Source organism: Anas platyrhynchos, chromosome 14 (genome assembly GCF_047663525.1).
Source record: "Anas platyrhynchos isolate ZD024472 breed Pekin duck chromosome 14, IASCAAS_PekinDuck_T2T, whole genome shotgun sequence".
Classification (NCBI taxonomy): domain Eukaryota; kingdom Metazoa; phylum Chordata; class Aves; order Anseriformes; family Anatidae; genus Anas; species Anas platyrhynchos.
In genome coordinates this window covers 10,995,363-11,014,043 of record NC_092600.1, presented here as the reverse complement: position 1 = coordinate 11,014,043, position 18,681 = coordinate 10,995,363, and the positions used below count along the sequence as shown (strand labels likewise).

Below are 18,681 nucleotides of genomic sequence, written 5' to 3'. Positions count from 1 at the left end.
CAGCCCCCTTCTTCTCCACGGCGGCAGCAGCCCTGGGTGCTTGTGGGGCTCAGTCCTGCCCCAGGAGGGGCTGTGGGTCCCAGACGGGGCCAGGCTTTGAGCACCTCATCCCCAAGGTTCAGCTAGAGGTGGCTGTGTGCCTGGTGGCACCAGGGGGACAGCCCTGTAGCTGCTTTCCCAAACAGGACTCAGCCCAGGTTCTCTCCTCCCCAGCCTCACCAGAGGAGGAGGAACAGAGCAAAGCCTCCCAGGCGTGCTCCCGGTGCTGCCTAACTGCCTTTCCCTGCAGGAACAGCGTGTGAGATCGGGGTGGGAGCCAAGGCTGCACTGACAACCCAGGGAATGCATGCACCATTTGTAATGTCCAGTGCGGACTCTGTTTTGGGAGGAAAAAAAATATGCAGACATCGTCTAGACAAATGTAGCCACCTTCCAGGCCCTCCTTCCCTACTCCATTTGCCTTCACGCTCTCCAGCTGGCCTGTCCGACTTCCCCTCCTCATCTGCTGCTCTGCATCAGCCCTGTCCCCATTTGTCAAGGGCTGGGGGGACTCCTTGAAGCCAGCACACCGCGCGCTCGCAGGGACAGCTGCAGAGCAGCGAGCCAGCACTGCAACTGCAGCTCACGGAGCTGTCTGAGCTAGCTTTACACCGACGGGAGACGGTACTGATAACAGCAGAGCTGTGGCAGGTTGGAGCTCACTCCAAAGTCTGGCCAAGAAGCTGAAAAATGCTTCTGCAGGCGGCGTGCCATGAGCTGTGGGCTACTGCTGCTGTACCTCCAGCAGCACAGCTACATACAGGCCCCCACAACGTGCACCTCTGCTTCAGTGTCTGATCCAGGCTCTGCAGAATACAAAAAGGCATTGAATCATCTTCATAAAGGGGCTGAAGGCTGGGTGAGAGCAGAGGGGGACAATGAACAACTTGGTCTTCGTGGTCAGCTCCAGCCAGGAGCTGGCACCACGACAGATCCCCTTCCCCAGCTCGTCCTCCCCCGTCCCAGCAAAGCTCACACCTTGGGACATCGGCACGGACCGAGCAGAGCACGGAGAGCTGTGCACCAAGCCGATGGCTGGAGGTGACCTTCCACAACCCAGCCAGTTTGTGCCCTACTTAGATTAATCCCTGGAAATCCTGGACCGTAACCTCAGGACCTGCCGGCAGCACACTGCTAAAATTAAAGCAAACCTTTTCCAGGGAGGTTTGCAGACCTCAGGTGTGTGGTTTTCTCCTCAGAAGCTTTGCAGTTTAACTGTTTCCAGCCCAGAAAGGCGAGCTGTGGATGGACAGGCATGGGCTGGTCCTGTGGCACCATCCATACCAGCTGGTTGAACCCCGTGAGCTGAAGGCCCCGGCAGTGCCACCTGCAAACGGAGATGATGCCCCTCACCTTCACAAAGCATCTCTTGCACCCCACCTGGAAGCGTGACGAAATATTTAGGATTATTATCCTGAAATACAATTACCATTGAACAAGTTAATGACAGGAGAGACTGAGGCTGTCACCTGGCAATAAGCAGCAATGATTTCGGATACATTATCTCATCCACTTCCCTTTCTGTCCACCCCCAACCTCTCGGCTAGCTGCTCCCAATTAGGGTTTCTGCGTCCCTTCAGCCAGGACAGAGACCATTTTCCTGCCCAGCTGACCTTCAGGCCCTGTCCCCCCCCATGGGGCAGCAGATGCCGTGTTCTCGGGAAGGAAGGGACATCCTCAAAGGGACGAGCTGCATCAAACCGGCAGTCAGACCAGCCACAATTTGGCCCAGGTTCAGCTGACCTCAATTCTGCCTCAACTCCCAGCCTCGCGTGGTCCGTGGGAAGACCCACAGCTTTCAGCAGCATCTGCCAATGGGAAGCATCAGATGGAGACAAAGGTGGAAATTAGGCCGTCTGAATCTGGGCCAGGGCTCGTTGTTCTTGAGATCCCATCCCCTGCTGCAGTCCTGTCCCTGCTGCTGGGACGGGAGGCCACCAGCCCGGCCGCTTGGCATCAGTGCCACCCCTGCGTGCAGGCAGCACGTCCCCCTCCTCTCCCTGCACGTCACAGAAGCCAGGAGAGCTCCAGACCTGCGACTCCAGCTGAAAACCAGAGGCTACAATTCGCAAGCAAACCATTTCCCCAGTCATTACTCAACCGTTTCAAGCAGCACACGCTACTTTTCCTACCACTTTGCCACTTTTCAATCATTTGCAGTAAAGCAAATCAATCATTTACGTGACTTGCAATTTGGTTCAACCTACACAAAGCTAAAAAAGACGAGGGCTCTCCTTGAACGGGGACAGTGCATTACTCGAGCGAGGCTGACAAGAACGGGATCTCTTTGGCTCATCTCCTGCCACTCACTGACAGCGATTTAGAAGGGGCTGTTTGACAGTAATTTCCTCTTTCCATTCTTACACTGCATGACTGCAACACTACCAGTGCAGAAACCAAATTGTTAAAAAAAAAAAAAAAGACAAACATTTGAGCGAGGTGCCTCCCATTTTGCCATCTGATATTTTGAGTGATTTTGGACTAAAAGCAGTGAAGACCACAGGCTCCAAGGCACGCTTGCAAAAAAAGGGTCTCGAGCATCTTCCCCCTCTTCCCAAGGATGCTGCAAACACACTGCAAGGCCACGACGTGCCTCCTGCTCCTTCTGGTACCCGCAGCACCAAGAAACTGTGTGGATGGGGATGCACAGCCTGTTTTGGGGCAGCTACCTACCTGCCCAGAGCACGCAGACCTGGTCGTGGTTACACACGTGGGGCTGATTTTTGGAGCCCGCCACGTATTCTGCATTTCCTTGCTACAAAGCCTTCCTGGTGCTCTGCTGTTCTCCAGCTCTCACCCCTTGCAATCCTTCACCCAGGCACCAAGCCACCCCGCTGCTGAGCTGCCAGAGGATTGACTTCTCCACGTCTCCTCCCTGGAACAGCCCCAATATCCATGTCAGTCATGATCATACTCAAATTCCACATCAGGCAGCTTCCCTCATCTGCCTGGAAATATTATTTTAGCCTGCTGCCACAAAGAGACAGATTGGTATCAATTTTAGATCAAGCTATTTAAAATACCCTGGTCTCCTTTTTAAATCTTCCTTTCCTGTCTGACTAACTGCAGGCAACACATACACCCTCAAGATGCCTGAACTTTCGGTGCAGAACACGGGTATAAAACCCACTTCCTCTCCTGGTTGCACTTCCAAAAATGAAGGACTCTGCATAAAAACTTAGCCCTTGAGCTGAAACGTTTCCACAGGGAGAAGAGTCTCAACAGGGGACAGAAATGGCTAGGATGACCAGAAAGACCATAACAAAGCGGGAGAGTAAAGCCTGCAAGAGGCCAGCAGGCTGTGGGACAGTGCTGAAGGAGGGCAGGCACTGTTCGAATGCAGATGAGGTGAAGCGTGAGCAGAACCTGAGAAGCTGGTCTGGCACAGAGGAGAGATGTGAGCAACAAATCCCTTCCTTGCATGCCAGAAGTCCTCTTCATCTCAGTATGTGCTTGTGTAGCCCAACACGGCCTTGGTTACTTACAGATACTAATGAACACATGCTCCTCACTGGAAGCAGAGCCCTTCAACAGGACACAAGAGCCCTTAGCATATCTTTTACGATGCATCCGGGGCTGAAAACCCCTTCACCCCACACCGAGCAGTCTCACCAGGCATCCCTCTACCTTGTAACTGCAGAGCTTGTCAGATTAAACCTCGGCCTCTTCAAAAACCCACCCACTGCATTTCCCCTTGGAGACCTGCGCGTCTGCTACCCTGCCGTGTGGCTGCGGTGCCACCTCCTCGGGGCTGCCCCGGGGGGGATGCCGCAGCCCCACCACGCCGCTGGCACCGCCGTACCTGCACAGCGCAGGGGCACGAGGGCGAGGACGGGGACCCTCCTGCTGGCCGTCATGTCTCGTCTGCTGCCTGCTGCCACGGGATTCCCTGGAGGACCGGAGAGAATTGGTGGGAATGAGATGAGTAAAACCACGATGAAGAGAAAGTGCTCTTACCAAACACACACACACACACAAAGCTGGAAGGAGCAGGGGGTGCTTCCGTCACTCGTTTATAAGCTTGGTAGTGAGGCTAAAGAGATTTCACATCCAGCCTTTTTCTTTTCCCTTTTCAGCAAAAACATTCTGGTTCAATCATGACATTCCTCTCACCAGAGTGGAGAGAGAAAGGAGTGCAGCCATCCCAGCTTCTCTTCTGGAAATGCACACAGGGAAGAAAAGCTCTGCACAACACACCTTTACGCACATTCCCAGGCTTCCTTCCCACTCTGCAAAGCAGGGCACCGGGGTCGGTGCCTCTTCTCTTTCCCATCACGTTCGACATGAAGCCAGCTGGAGGGTTCAGCCCCAACTCTTGTGTTAGCTGGAGGAAAACGCAGCTGATTTATGGGAGCGTAGAGTTGCTTCTAGGCCAAACAGCCGGAGCCTCAGCACGGAAATGCCTCGTAAAGCATCAGCCCGGCTTGCTTGCTGCCCTTCTGTTTACGCGGGCAGGAGGCTCTTCCTCTGCGCTCTGCTCTGCTTGGCAGCATCTTGGGAATGCTAAGTCAGGCAAACTGCCTCTAAGGCATGGGAAATGGGCTGCAAACATAAATAGCTTGTGCGTCTTCACCCGCTGCTCACGCGGAGCTCCATGGCACAAACACAGCGAGGGGAGGCACAGCACATCGCCAGCTCCTCCGCAGGCCCCAGGTGAAAGCTGACAGCAGCGACCACGGGCTGAGGGTGGCAGAGCTCCCTGACCTTAGCTAACGCACCCGTACACCCACGGCTTTGCTGGTAAGACCAAACGGGCTGGCTTCACTTCCCGGGAAGTTTTACGCATTCGGTGCACGCAATTTCCATCGCAGCATGGGAAGTCTGGAAAGCCTAAATAATTGGGGTGTCCGTGTGTCTGCGCTGCCTCCCAAGGCACCCACTGTCCTCAGCTCCACGCGTGGGGGCGAGGCCATTTATTTTGCCTGGACACCCCAAGTAGCAGATGACTGCCGGTGCCTTCCTCCTCATTATCGCCTCGGACACACACAGCCGTGATATTTCACGTGTCTCCTGTGCCGTCTTCTCAGGCCCATTGAGCCAACGAGACCTCAGAGTAGACTGAGAGTCAAGGATTTACCAAAGGAAAATTTGTCTGCAGTGAGAGCCCCTAACCTTATGAGATTACCCCGAGCTTCAGGCTGAGAGGGACCCGGGGTTTGTCCAAGAGTGATGGTGAGGAAGAGTTGGAAGATGAACAGAAGAGAAGACAGACAGCAGGTAGAGGTCAGATGCCGCAGAAGCAGAGCCATGGCAGGGCAGAAGCAACAAACTTCCTCAAACCATTAAAAAATAAATAAATAAATGACCACTTCTGCATCTCCTCCTGGTGCCATCCACAGCTCCTTGCACCCAGGCCATATTTCTCAATCCCTTGCCTTGCACTGGGTGTTGCTCTTTCAGTTCCTCGCAGCTCTTTCATCAAAACATTCCTCACAAACCCCCTTTTCCCACTCAGGAGGCACCAAGAAAACACACGGGGGAAATCAGCAAAATGAAATCTAAACAAAAAACGGGGCACTGCAAGCTGAACTTGGGATCACTGACACTTCGCTATTAGTCTTTGCAGCCTCCACCCTTTCTCAAAAGCTCAAAGTTTCCATTTAAGCTGCAAACTCTTTGGGGCAACAACCTCCTCTTTATTCTGCCCGTGACGCATTTATTGGGAAGTGGTTAATATCTGAAGTGGACAGGAACAGAGGCTTCTTGGAGTACACAAGAGCCCAACATCTCCTCGTCTCATAATCCACAAGCAAGCGGGGGAATGGTTGCATGTCAAACGCCAAGAGCAAGATCTTGAGCCGAGCAACCAGCTAACTCGGGGCATGGCAGCTCGCACACACCATCTGGAGCAAATCATAACAGCGTGGGGCTGGGAAGTGCCAACTGGCACAAGCTCAGGCCCGGCCCTGAAAGCCACGAGCGCTGCTCTGTCGGTGAAGACCAGGAGATGGGGGAACTCCCTTGGACTGAGCCGGACGCATTTGGCAAACGGAGCTGCTGTGACAAGGAGCTGGCGGGGCCGTCCACGTGCTCAGCTCCGTAAGAAATTCTCACAACCCTCCCTGGGACAAGCAGTCCCAGTGCCATGCCTGTGACAGGCTCAGGAGGCAAAAGAAGCAGGATTTGGGCACACAGCACGGGCTGTGTGCAGCCGAGGTTTGAGGCAGCTGAGGACAAGGGATATCACACCAACACAGGGATGTGCACGCCTCCGTGTGCTCCTCCTCAGCCTCAGAGAGGATTCCCAGTTATCCCAGTAACTGCAGCATCTCCAGAGTGGCAGCACTGGGAGACTCTGCCCGGGGAAGGGAAGGGACCTTTCCATCCCAGCCTGATGCTGAGATCCTGGGGCTGTCACCACCGGGGATCTGGCAATAAACAAGCTAGCGTGCGAGGCTTGCGTGGCTGCAGCCAAGCATGAAGACCCCTGAAGGCACATGCATGCTCTTTGTAGGGTGCTTAATGCGTAGGGCTCGTTTGTGGAAGGTCAGCTGTGGAACACAGCAAATTAAGGCGGCTGAAGAGAGCGCCGAAAAGTTTTGCTGCTCTCAGCAAAAGCTTGTCTAATAGGCACAGCTCTGCTTTTCACTAACGAGCATCCTTCCCGACCCACACGTGGCCAGCACTAAACCTCAGCGACTCCATCAGCCTGCCCTAGGACCCGCGGGCCCGTGAGCTCTCCCCAAAAACTCCACAAAGCCCTCTCGAACCAGCCTTCTGTTAGCAAGTTCATCATTTTCTGCTCCCAGAGCAGCTTCATTTTCAGGTGCCACTCAAATCTGGGCAGCGTTTGCACTGTAAATGTCACGTACGTCTGTCTCTCCACCACCACAGCCTCCCCCTTCTCTCCCTGAGCAAACGGAGCCCTGGCCCCGCTGATGTGCAGCAGCTTTGGCCACCTCGCTCCTCTCCCTCCATCTCCTGGGTTCCCTCTGACACAGCACAGCAGCCACCCGTCCTCCCACCCGCAGGCCCGTAGCAGCTCTCGGTTCTGATCCGTGCTGTTCTCTGCCATTACTTTTCCCCCATCCCTTTTCCCCGGCGCTTGGACCAAACAGCTCAGCGCTGACCTGTACCATTTTTTGGTTTTTCCTTCCTAGGAGGGCTGGCAGTCTTGTCGCACTGACCCACCCCACGCAGCTATTTCTGTCGGGCAGAAGCCAGCTCTCCAGGAAACAGACGCTATTTTCCCTTGTGATCTCAGAATTGATGGGAGCTCCATTTCTTCCTGGGCGATATCAACTTTATGAGCTATTTACACAACCTCCTGGCTGTCTTAGCTGGAAAATACGCAGAAGAGAGAAAAATCAAATATTTAAGTAGCAAAAAAAGTCTCCGGCCCGCAGTAAAGCTGCTTTTCCCACCGCAGAGCCTCACCCGTGCGCTGCGAAGGGTGAGCAGGCAATGGCAAGTGCAGCGTGGACCCATTCCAGATCTCAGCATGACAAATGATGCCCTCAGCGTGAGGGCCAGAAGACAATGGTGAACTTGTGACACACTGGATCCTAACCAACTTTGATAGGACAATAGAAAAATTCATAAATAGAAAACGCAGAATTGCTGGAAAAAGCAATTTGTGAGAAAATGTCAGGGGACTCTGAGTGATTTGACCCAAAAGAGAGGAAATTGGTATTGAGAGACGCTTAAGAAAGACCCGGCTGAAGAAGATTGCCCCGGTCTTTTGATACAGCTCCAGCCTCAGCTGAGGCTGGAAAAGCCAAAGCCTGCAGGCAAACTACTCCAAAATTTCATTTTAAGGAAAAACAAAACATAAGCATCCTTATTCCCTTGTCAGCTCTTACACAAGCTCTTAGTTTCCCCAGAGGAGCTACAAGCTTGGTGCTGATGTCATTTTGCCTACAAAGCCAAGATCACAAAAAGTGGATTTGAATCTATCAAGTGGATTTGGATCTATTCAAGAGAAAAAAATAGAATTTGGGAACTTCTGTAAAACTCCAAACCCAAATACATCCCACACACAGAATATTTTCAGCATTTGACTTCTGGTACTCAGAGAAAAATCTCATGCCCGGTTAACATTGGGATGTTCCCAGGTAGAGCAAAGCACACAACTCCATAGGGGGAAAAAAAAAAAAAAAAAAAAAAAGGTTATAAATTTATCCTGCACATTAGGTGAAATTTGCCCTACTCTTCAGGTTCAATTTAACAGCCAGGAAAACCTCAAACCCCCCAGACCAAATGCATTAAAGTATTTATCCCTGCCATGGCAACAAAGGAAAAGCTGTGAAACACCTCCAGTCTGAGGCACAGCCACTAGCTGAAGCCAAGCACCAGCTGGGATGAGCTCAGACATTTTGAGTGAGGGAAATAAGGTGAGAAAGGGAAATAAGATGCCGTGCGTGGCTCAGCGAGGTGCTCCAGAGCTGGGGAGTTAAACGCACGCTGCAATACACCTCGTGTTCGCCTCTACGTTAGATCACGAGCCCATAACGCTTGATCTATGGCCTTGTATTCAATTTGCTCGGTTAATTTTGTAGCTTGAAAGGCTATTGAATACCTTGGGGAAAGCAAACTGCACAGACAGAGATAATCTCATCAGATCCTCTGCCTGCTGGCTGCAGTGGAAGCGCTCGCACAGCCAGCCCAGCTGGTCCCAGCACAAAGCGAGCCCACGGCGGGGTTACCAAACCAAACGGCCCTGTTGTATGAAAGCAGACCTCGAAACCTTTGCCCTTCATTCACATCCACCTCATCCTTTTGCTGAGCATCACACCGACTTGTGTGCGCCTCGGGCACCGCGCGTCCCCGAGCTGAGACTCCCACAGGCTGCTTGGGGTGCGCAGGCTCCAGCACCCGTCCAGATGTGCCCTCGAGTCCCCTCCTGCACCCATCCAGATGTGCCCTCGAGTCCCCTCCTGCACCCACCCAGACGCCTGGCACGGATGTGTCCTTGTGTCCCCAGCAGCCCAGACCCAGCCAGGGAGCAATGCAGGACCCTGGGCCAGCATCAGCCAGAGCCAGGCACCCTCACCTTAGCAAACCCAAACCTTCCCCACATCCATCCTCAGGTCTTGAGCAGCAAGAAACCAACCCCAGCTCTCACGAGTCCACTTTACCTAGCCTCCGCTCCTCCTCGGGAAATGCTGGGCATATTTCCCAACTAAATAAACTTGAACCCTTTGCACAAGGGAAAGAAAAAGAGGCAGCTCCCACCGGGCTTGGGGTGAATTCTTGGCAGGGGTTGTATTTCTCATCGCCAGTGCAGCCACAACTCGTGTTTCCTTTAGTGAGTTATCTTTGCAGCCAGGAAGTGTCATCTGGACAGTGTCAGGCTCTTGGCTGATTCTGCCTAAATGTTAACAAATCCCTGCTGCTGCCTTTATTTCCCCTCCTCGGGGATACTTGGAATTTTTATTTTTCATCATAACCACCGAAGAATACATATTTCACAGAGTCCTGTGATCTTCTGGAAGGACCAACAGGGAAAGCAAATCACACGGGGTCTCGAGGTTATCTGCTTAGCCTAAAAAAAGACACGCCGCGAAACACAAAGCCAGAGGTTGCACAAGAGATTTGCGAGGCCTAAGGGGATGAGAGACTCATTTACCAAATGGATTTCACGGAGAAATCCCACAGGAGAAAACAGCTCTAACGAGATGGAAATAGATTTGCACAAACGGTGCGAAGGTCTCGCTATGAATGGTTATTTACACGGGGTGCAAGGAGGGAGATGAGGAGAGGCTTAGTGGTAAAAGTAAGTCTCATGGCTGAGCTATCATGAGAAAGTGAAAAACTTGCTGTCCCGACAGCCACGAGGGCAGAGGCTTCGCCCCTCTTCTCAGCGTGGGGAGGGACCCAGGGGAGCGGGATGGAAACGCTCCCAGTGCTGCGCTCGCCCTGGCAGCGCCGCGGCTCCCCGGGGGCTGGCAGCAGGAGCAGCTGTGCTCACAAGCTCCAGGCGATGCCACTAATGAGGGATGTGCCAACTGCCTCCGCTGTCAGCCTCAGCGCAGCTCCTTCGGAGCAAGGGACCGAGCGTTCACACCCACAGCCCGCTCTGCTGCGATTTCTTTGCCACCCGGCAGGACCGGAGGTGCTAAATCAGGAGGTCGCACAAAGGCAGAGGAGCCAAACTTCTTCTTCGAGTTGAGAAAAAATCACTCTGGTGCTACTCATATCAGGTCCTAGCCCTTGCCACGAGCATCTGCGAGAAGCTTTCGTCTCCCCCACAGGAGCTGTCAGTTAGCCAAGTGATTCTCATCAGCCTCCTCTGAGCTCTTCCAGCCTGGATACCGAGGTGCAGCGGTGGAGGAAGGCAGCCGGCAGCCCTCCTGCGCCACGCAGAGGGTGACCCTCCAAATAAAATGACCCTCAGAATACTAGGTGCCCAAAGACCAAGAGGTCTCTTTTCCTTCAATCTTTTCTGCTCTCTCCTCATGCTTTAAAATAGGGCCATGGAAACCAGGAACGCTTTGCTCTGGCTCCTGCAGACAGGGCCAAGAAGAGCACCAGCTCCTAAGAATTCTCATTTCAGAGTGACCCAGTCTTTTTCCCATTATTTTCTCCTGCTTGCTGGACTGAAAAATGTGAACTGTTAATCTGGCCCAGATGCAGAGCTTCATTTGTCCCTGAGCAAAAAGCTCAAGGAACTTTGGTGAAGGCAAGCAAAGTCTCAGACTCACAGACCAGCTGAAGCTCCTCTTTCAGCTCCCAACCCAGCTCACCTGAGGGATGGTCCCATCCACACCAATGTTTTGTATGGGGTCTTTCATGGGATCTGCTCCCATGGGATCCTCGTCAAAGTCACTTTTACTCTTGGCACAAAGGAAAATCCTTTGGGCTAAAAAAAAAAAATAAATTGTTAAAATGCATTGTCCTCCATGTCATGGGAACGTCCTCGAGCCTCTGGATGAGAGGGGAACATCACTCAGTCCAACGCTTGGTTTCTTTTGGTTTTAATCCAGCTGTCCCAAACAAAAACATTTCTAAAATGTCAAGAAATGTCCATTGTCAGATCCGATCTGTGAAAAGTTTAGTCATACTCAAAGCACTTTTTTTTTCCAGTGAAAAATGACTCAACAGGGGCAAAATATCTATTTTTAAGTCAAGTTCATCTTCTCCACAAGAAATACTCAGTTCCAAACAGGACCTAGGAGGGCAGGTAGTTGCTATGCAACTCCTGACAGAGGATGGCAAGTCAGAAGGGCATTTTCACTGAGTTAAGATCTTTATAAAAAGTCTAACCAACCCCATAAAGCGTTATTTTCACTGTTTCATGTTCTCTTCAATAATTATATAAATCTGGCAAATGAACCCAAATAATGAAAGGAGAACGTTTCTTGGAGCAGATGAGCCAGGATGTTTAACGAGGGAAATTCTGTCTTCATGGAGAAATATCTATATTTTCGCAAGATAAGAACCGAGCCTTTCTAAAGGAAAAAACACCCAGCAGCCAAGAGGACTCGTGCCAAGTTGGAGCCCTTTGCAAACCCGCATGGGGCAGTCGGCACCGCTCCCTCCATCGGCAGCCTCGTGGCCGCCTAACCCTAAAATCACGTCCCTCTTGCACTCATGTTGCTGAGGGAACTGTGGGGGGGTCACTGTGAGTCGTGCCTGTGACCGACAGGGGTATCGGGGAGTTTGCACTGCCCCAGCCTGCCGGCAGCTTCCCAGCTCCGTGGGACCCAGGCTCGCAGAGCCTCTGGGCGAGGTTGGAGCGGGGCGCTGCGTGCTGCACCTCCACCTGGCAAACCCTCGGGGAGCACGCAAAGACACACGGAGAGCTGCTGATGAAAAGCAGAGGTAACTCCACAGGATTTGGGAAAGAGATGAGGAATGTGTTTCAAAGAAAATTAAAAAAAAAAAAAGCCAAGCATGGGTGGTGAGATAGCAGCGAGGAGCAGCTCTCCAAGGGCTGAGGGTCAGCCACTGGTACACGAGCAGCCCCCAGATTCACTCCAACCCCACGGACAACACTTACAGACCCACCTGGGGCCATCTCCTTCCAGACCCTGCTCTGACCCTCAGCTGCCATGGAGGTAGGTCAAGTTTTGTCAGAGCAAAGCTCTTTTATCTCAGGGTCAAAACTATATTTATTCGTTCCTGGGCATTTCTGGAGTGTCTCTATGCCAAGCTCTTAACTTGAATTGCCGTTCTTATTGCCTTCCATGAATCAAGGATATCTATGCTCTGTCATTTCAGCAGGCAGGCACAATGTGGCAGCTGCAGACATGACAGTTACTAGAAGGAATTCAGACTGATTTTGGGACAGGCTGACCCAGATTATTCATATCCTGAAGCAACACAACCCCCCTCAGGAAACACTGTCAGGGAAGGAGCAAATAGTGCTAGCTCCAGCATTTTAGCTCTACGAGAAGCATACCCACACCGATCCTAACGAATAAATTAACCACTGATGGGCACGGAGAGAGCTGTTAGCGCGATTCAGCGCGGCTCAAAATATCCAGGAACTTTTGGTGCCGTCACTTCAGGGATCGCTGTGACGGTGCCACTTCTGCAGGTAGGGAGCAGAGGCTCCGAGCCAGGTCAGAGAGGAGGAGCTGCTCACCTGATGCTCAGCACGGCTCCGACACGGGCTGCGCTGGGAAAGGAGAGGGGAGATGAGTAGGAACCAGCCAACAACACCGACTCGTGCTCTATTCCTATGAAGCCATCACGATGGAGCAGGTCAAAGGGCTGGCCAGGTCCCACCCCAGCCAGTTGTTGTTGTTGTTCCCTGGCTCCGAACAATGCGAGCCGTTTGCCAGCTTCCTTCCCCGGCACAAAGAAAGGCAAGAAGGTCCCCGCGAGAGTCCCCTGGCACCAGCCGCGCTGTCTGGCCAGCTGCAGGACACCTCACCGTGCCGTACAACCCCGTGCCTGCCCTGGTGTTTTCCCCACCGTGCCTACACAGGGACACTCGTGCTGGCCAAAACCAGCAGCTGTATCCTAAGTGATGACAGAAACCACGACGGAATGGAAGTGCCCATCACGGGCAGGAATAGAGGAGACACGAGGCTGGGCTCCCAGCGCCACCCTGACGGCACAAAGGGAAAGCAGAGGGCACCTCCCAGCCTGGCCCACCTGGGATCACTGGGATTTTGCTTTATCTGACGCCGAACAATGAGCCCACGTGGCCTCTCCTGTTGCTTGGCTGAAGGTGACTAACCTTTTGTGCCAGGCGGGAGCCGCCCTCTGCTCCAAAGCCTGCCATAAACAAGCTTTTAGTCCAAGTACACGCTGCCCCTGCCCATACCCAACTTGGAAATAATTGGTCAGGAGTGGGGAGATGGAGACGCGAGCATTTCCTTTTGTCCAGTGGTTTCCCAGAGGTTCCCAGCAGAATGAGCAGTCCAGCATCACCACCTGTGCTGCTGCTCTCCACGGTCTCTAGGAGGTGAAGTTTTGGGAGTGCTGGAGCTGGAGGGCACGGGAGAGCTCTCCAGTGCAGAACCCAAAAGCCAACCCACAGATCTGTGCATCAGCATCAACGCCTGGGGCAGCAAAGGAAACCACCACGTACGATTAAGGCAGGTAGGCTTATTTTCAAGTTTTAAATAAATCTTGCTGGGCTGGAAGGTGGGAACCACAGCCACGTACCCAGGAAACCACATCCAGCAGGGAGTGGCCGTGGGGAGAGAAGGGAGGCCCTAACAAACAGCCTTATTTCTGCTCGGCAAACTGTGCCATCCCCACGCTGCCATTCCCACAGACTGCAGGATGTCAGCACGGGGGAGTTGCATGGTTTTTTTCTCCTGCGAGGTTCTCAGAGGAGAAAGAGAGGGCAAGGAGAAGACACAGCCCAGCCTCGAATGCTGCTCTGCTGGCTGCTCCCCGATGGGTTCCCAAAGCTCCCAACAGGATGCTGTTGTGCATTATCAGCAAGGCACAACTTTCCATGTACATTAATGAGAAACACTGCTGTGCTACCAATTTGTCTGGCTCGGTCTTGGCAGTATTTCGAGGTTGGAAATCCCATAGTTCACATAACCGGTCTATTCACCCCGCTGCTTAATCTGTCTTCACTTGAGGAGATGAACTCCATGTATAAACACGCGGCGCTGTACATAAACAGCCCCCAGGCCCACGGACAGCAAGCATTAAGCATCGCCCTGCATGTATACGTGCACCGTATATGTGTGTGTGTGGGAAAGGGGCAGCTATTTGCTTGTTTATTGTAGTGCTCTGAATTGTAAACGCCAAGTTATCCGCAGCCCAGGCTGGGCTCCAAGCTCGGAGATAAACCCTGACCGGCGAGGGGGTGCCGGGGGGAGACGCGCAGGCGACAGGAGCCTCCGCTGTTTGTTGTGGTTGGCAGGTCGGCTGCTTTCTAAAACAAAATTAAGGGGAAGAAAAGAGAAGATAAAATACAACACACCGCTAAAATCCAGAGATCTGTCCCGATTTCTGCAGCAGGAGATTAAGAGAGGAGCACGAACTGCAGGAGGCCGCTGGCGGGGCCCCGGCTGCCTGCCCCACCGGGGAGCCCTCCGGAGAGCTCGCAGCCCCGCGCACGGGGCTCAAGCTGTTTCTTATAAAGAAATGACAAGAGGGAAGATCATGTTTTCCTGCTCAGCACTTGCAGAAGTTGCCAACTGAAATGAAAACGAGTCCCCTCGACTCCTTGAGGTTTTTCTCAAGGTTGGTGGTTTCGTTGTTTTCACAGCGCTAACGCTCGCTGCTCTCCAAAATGGCAGAAACCAGCAATAAAGGGGAGAAAAAATAAAAGCTACTGGCGGAGAGGGGAAGTCGGGGAGGGAAATCCCATGTGCATCACAGATCCAAATCTCCTAAGTGACAATAAACGTGACTGGCTGCAAAACCCCACTGGGCTGTGGCAGAAAGCTGCCCCGGGGAGGGAGGCAGGCCTGGCGGTGCAGGGTGTGCAGATGCATGAATTCTGGAGCCAAGGAGGGATCCCCGGCCTCTGAGACACGAAGTGATACGAGCAAACGTGGGGCTCGAGGCCCCGGTGGTCCCCACCATGCTGAGCTCCTGCTGCTTCTCCTCCTGCTCCTGCTCAAAGCAGACACGCTCGCAGGCAGGGGTTCCCGAGCTGCTCCCCCCTCCAGACTCACCCACATCTCATTTTTCCCTGAATAAAGGCTGAGAGGGGAAACAAAAGGAATGAGAAAGTCCAAATTTGGCAATTCCAAGCGCTCCGCACTTCAGAGGAGGAGTTAGTGCAGGCAGCATGCACCCTACGGACAGCACCTTTCCCAGAAAAACAGCTCACAGAAAACGCTGGTGTCCCCCTGGCTGCTATTCCGGGGACAGAAAGGAACAAAACAAGATGGAAATAAATAATTTTTTTAAAAAAAGTGGTGCCTGGCCAAGCAAGCAAAGGTTTTAATTCAGGTGCTGAGGGGAGCAGCATTTTCCCTTCAGAAATGAGCTGTCTTACAGCTTACTGCCCCAGATTTAAAAGGTATTTCTTACGTTCTTCTGCAGTCAGAAAGCTACAGAGGAGCTCCAGAAAGGCCCCACTCACTGTCGCAGAACAAGTGCACGTGGTTTCCCTTGATCTAGGAACAGGGTAGTTCTCCAGCTGCTTTACGAAGCATGGTTTAATGGCCTGGTGGGCTGGGAATTTCAGAAACCGCCCGTGTCTGTCTGCTTTCGCACAGCACCCGACAAGGCACTGGACCAGTGCTCGTTTGTCACTTTTAGAGTTGCTGCCTCAACATAAAACTCGAGGCAAAACACGAAGATTGAGTGCCCCAACCCACGCAGCGTGGCCCTGCTGTGTTCCCTGAGGCTATGAACGTGCCCATCACCTGAACCCAGTGAGATTTCTCTGCAGCAGGATGCTTACCAGGAGCGAGGGGTACCAGAATCACGAAAACCAACCAAGCCTGCAGAACCCAGCACATCACAGCACAGCTGGCTCTGCTGGCCCAGCCAGTGGGGGAAAGTGCAGCCCCAGGGGATCCGTCGCCCTTTCGAGTGCTTTCCAAAGGGTCTAGAAGCAAAGCAACTCCAATCAACAAACATCAGACTGCCAGCCCGTGTAAACCCAAGAGGCTCCGCCGAGGTCCGTCAGCCCAGCGAGGGTGATGAACTGAATTCAGATCCATCATTCAAGCTCCACACGTCCTATCTGGAGCATAAACAGTGACTTGTCCGGTCTGCCTAGCCCCATTCATCACAGATTTTAAAGCTCAAGAGGATTTTTTTAACCCCCAACACAAGGCAGCTGCTACTGGAGCAGAAGGCATCAGCTGTTTGGCAGCACAGTCCGACTGCGAATGGAGGAAGCTGCAAAAAGCAAGAGGAACCACATGGGAGCTTTGCTCCCAGAACTAAAAAAGAAAAAAATCACTAAAATTGGTACAGAACACCAGGAGCTCACCACTACCATTAGAAGAGGTGCAGGGGGTTTATACTTCTGCAGTTGTTACCCAGCTGCTGTCCACGGGTCGCACACGTTGCCAGCACAAGGTCTATCGGATAACCAACCGTGCCAAGCACCCGGCTGTGTTAATTACAGTTTTATGGCTAATTCAGCATTCCTACCTTGGAAACCGCTGTGCTGCCCTCTCCTTGCCTCGTTCCTCAGGGACATGGTGCCATCCATGGCCGGGTACCTGCTGTAGCTGCTCCCAGCCGGAGCGCTGCGCCGCGGCTCCCGCATCCGCGTGCCCAGGAGGGGCTCAGCACCAGCTCCGGTGTCACCTCCCGACACCAGAGCTCCTGTTCCCGCATCCCAGCAACCCAATACCTGGGGTATGACGGGGATCAAATCCCCGTGGGACACCACACCACCTGCCCACTGCAGGGCACGGAGGGATTTGTTACAGCCACACCAGGTGGTTGTGTGCTTGTAACCCAGCCAGGAGCACTGGCGAGCGGGTTTCTGCACAGGGGGATCATCAATTATGCAAAAGGAGTAGGTGGTTAGTGTAGCCTGACCCACCTGTGGGGCTAGAGCTCTCCGCCTCACTAACTCTCAGCTGAAGGACTGCCAATAGCTAATTCAGATCCCCTGAGATCCCTCCTCTGTGCTCCTCACAAAATGTTTTCAGATAAACAGATGGAAACTGGTGCGAGGCTTGGAGTAGCAGGACTGCCATGTTATGAGCAGGGGAGCAGAGGCATCTTCTCTCCCAGGCAGCTTCCCCTCTTGCACAACGCAAGCAGAGAAGCCAGGATCGAACACAGCACCAGCAGTCTCCTTGGCCAGCACCACAGAGGAGGATCCAGCCCCACGCTGCCAGCTGAACATCGCTGGTAATTAAGGGAATAATAGGGAATGGGAGGCACGGGAGCTCCTCAGTGCTGGAGAGAGCCTCCCGCAGTGGCCTCAGAAATGCAGCTTTCCCAAGCCTGTAAGGAGCACAGAGCTCATACCGACAGCCTCCAAGCCAGTTTTCCACCCATGCCCTGTGCCATCTGCTGAGGGATCGGCCAGGAGGTTGATCTTTGGGATCTTTAGGAAGGGCAGAGCTGTTTTGCACAGGTAACCGTGTCCTTACCAGCAGGAGATTCAGCTGAGGTTACCAAGGTCTCACCGGACCTGTCTGCAATAAGAAGCCCTAATTCAATTTCCCAGTACAAACCCGTATCCACCGCAGAGGAGAGGTTTGCAATAACCATTAGAGGATTTCAGATACAAGAATTCCCTGCAGCCTTTCCACCAGGCCGCTTAGAAACTTCCTATTCTTACCTCTGAACAAATGAGACGCTGTTCCTGCAATGGCTGTGGAATGAAGAACTTTTTTCTTTTTTTTTTTTAATGCAAACTGACTTTCCAGATGTACTTGGAGACATTCCTCAAAACCCAAACTTCTTACTGCCTTGGGAGATCTGGATCCCGTCCCAGCTCCCACACCAATTTCCCGCTGACCTGGAGCAGTTCTCCTGCCTTGCAGTTGCTCGGTGAGATCTTTCCAGGTCTTGGTGGAGCTGTGAGGGTTAACTATGAGGCCACACGTGGTAGAAAAGGAAGGCACTATCTACATATCCACCATTAAGTACAGCAAGATGCTTTAGATATCAGCTTTTCAGAGCAGGTTTAGATGTTACCACTGTGTCAGTGAAAAATATCCTTGAGAAAATATGTTTTAAAAAAACCTTAATTGAGATACTCATTGAAAAGCCTGGTCTATTTTTCCTCTAATTCACACGGACATACTTATCAGACAGATAAGCAGCAGTGAAAATGAGAATCCACAGGCACATACATGTACTGAATAAAGCAGACATCAAAAAAACTTTGTCTGCAGATGTTCCAGAGACACCGTGCGTCTGCCTCGTATCCTTGTCCACGAGCGATGGTCCTGCTGTTGCTTCCTTGCAGCCAAAGCCTCTGCTCGGAGAGGAGGTGGGACTCGTACCACTGATTTCTGTGGTCAAGCAAATCCTCCAGATAGGCAACTCTTTGCTAGACAAGTCGCTTACTTTGATAAATGAACGCCCTGCAGAAATAAGTCTGGACAGAGCCATTCAGCTCCACATGGGCAAGAGAACTGCCTGTGCCCAGCAATCGGCCTCATTTATGACTGCATTGCTTGGGCTGCAGTCTTGGAGTAAATGGGGAGCTCTGGGGCTCCAGCCTCATACCCGTAGGAGCAGTACTTCAGGCTGAGGAGTGGTTTGCTTCCCTGTGTGCACGGGGCACTCGGGCACCTCCGTAAAGGCCATGCAAAGCACGGGACAGGCTGCTGTCCTGGGCAGGCTGAC

The 18,681-nt window shown here is 52.7% G+C and overlaps 1 protein-coding gene across 4 annotated transcripts in view; it reads right to left on the bottom strand.

The window, feature by feature from the left end:
* The window catches only part of NEURL1B (neuralized E3 ubiquitin protein ligase 1B), a 117,634-nt gene that overhangs the window by 67,875 nt on the left and 31,078 nt on the right, over nucleotides 1-18,681 (bottom strand). Inside the window, exons 1-3 of one of the 4 annotated variants that reach the window (XM_038186490.2) lie at nucleotides 16,516-16,819; nucleotides 15,815-15,961; nucleotides 3,842-3,928 (exon numbers count right to left, since the gene is read on the bottom strand). The exons of 1 other annotated variant lie outside the window; for it this stretch is intronic. In XM_038186490.2, coding sequence (XP_038042418.1) covers nucleotides 3,842-3,928; nucleotides 15,815-15,961; nucleotides 16,516-16,633 — 352 coding nt within the window. In that variant the 5' untranslated portion in view covers nucleotides 16,634-16,819. Of the gene's footprint in view, nucleotides 1-3,841; nucleotides 3,929-4,236; nucleotides 4,340-15,814; nucleotides 15,962-16,515; nucleotides 16,820-18,681 lie in introns of those variants that run through there. 2 more of the 4 variants (XM_038186491.2, XM_038186492.2) reach the window with 2 other exon arrangements.